The sequence below is a fragment of the Mandrillus leucophaeus genome, unplaced genomic scaffold (genome assembly GCF_000951045.1).
Source record: "Mandrillus leucophaeus isolate KB7577 unplaced genomic scaffold, Mleu.le_1.0 Scaffold1715, whole genome shotgun sequence".
In the NCBI taxonomy this organism is placed as follows: Eukaryota; Metazoa; Chordata; class Mammalia; order Primates; family Cercopithecidae; genus Mandrillus; species Mandrillus leucophaeus.
The window spans coordinates 29,149-30,366 of record NW_012101716.1 but is presented as its reverse complement, the minus strand read 5'-3'; the positions used below and the strand labels follow the sequence as shown (position 1 = coordinate 30,366).

Here is a 1,218-nt window from a genome sequence, read left to right as displayed (position 1 = left end):
AATTTCCATTAAAGCCTGAGATGTGACAGACCTTAAGAAATGTATTTTTTGGAAGGGATGAGGAGTATCTCGTGGTCTCCTGCTGCTGCCACAGGCTCCACATAACTGCTTTCACAGCCAGCATCCTGTCTTAGGGGACACACAGAGGTGATAGGCCAAGGCTGTGTCTGGAATGCGAAGAAGATGAAAGGACTTCTTAGGAAGAGACGTGAGAGACGGGAGGCAACACAGTGTATAAGGTAAAAGTTACTAATTCTGGTTTTCTTTCCAGCTGCAGTGCCTGCCACTTCTCCTCCCACACCTGGGCACTACCATGTTCTCTACCGAGGGTGTGGAGAAACTCAGGTAGGCTGGCATGGGGAGACGTACTGCCTGGTTGGTGGCTACCGGGCCTATGGGGATACCCCTTTGGCCACCTCAACAAAGGCTGAAGCAGAGAAGCCAGCCCCCAGCCGTGCTCCCAAGAGACGTCAAGCTACAACAGAGTCAGATAAAGACCTCGGTTGCTCTAGCCCCAAAATTCGGCGCTTGGAGTATAGTGGCAGGAGACTGACCCCACAGAAGCTTGCTGGATGAGCCATTTGGGAGAAAGGACAAATGTTTAGCTGTCTGAGACAGCTAATGCCTCTTCTGCAGTGACCTCCCCTGCCCACCACTGCAGGTAGCGCCTGAGTCATTCTACCTAAGCCTTCCTCATCCAGAAGCCCCCTTCCATGCTAACTACCCATGGGCAAGGAGCCTCAGAAACTGTGGTTTAAAATGAGAGGTTGCTTTGAATATCCCAACGCTGAAGCTGGCCTGGAAGAAAACCTGATGTTCCTCTATTCATCTCTCCAGAGTCCCTTTTTGGGCAGAAGAAAGAAAAATCTGTACTCTTGCTAGCCAAGGAGTCAACTGCAGAAAGAGCGTGCAGCATAGCCTAGCAGGGGCCTGGTCTACCAGATGGGCTTTTGCTTTGAGTTACTGCCAGCAACTACCAGCACAAACCAGGAGGGCCAGGACTTGCTGAAACTGGAAGAAGCAGCCCATGGCTAGTCACAGCAGGAGAAAGGCTCCTGCTGGGCATCTCAGGAGGTAGAAGAAAGAGACCTAGGGAGACCTGCCACCTACATCAAGAGCAATATGGAGGAAGTTGAGTAACATCCCCCCTGAAGCTCACGTGTTCCTTTATTTCCTGCCCATTATGGCCCCAGTGAGGTCCCTACTGCTCAATTTTTT

At 51.2% G+C, this 1,218-nt stretch overlaps 1 protein-coding gene across 1 annotated transcript in view; it reads left to right on the top strand.

The window, feature by feature from the left end:
- LOC105537375 overlaps positions 1 to 1,215 on the top strand; it is a 3,042-nt gene extending 1,827 nt beyond the window's left edge. Inside the window, exon 2 of the mRNA XM_011976948.1 lies at positions 272 to 1,215. Coding sequence (XP_011832338.1) covers positions 272 to 576 — 305 coding nt within the window. The 3' untranslated portion in view covers positions 577 to 1,215. The remainder of the gene's footprint in view (positions 1 to 271) is intronic.
- The last annotated feature ends 3 nt before the right edge of the window (positions 1,216 to 1,218 follow it).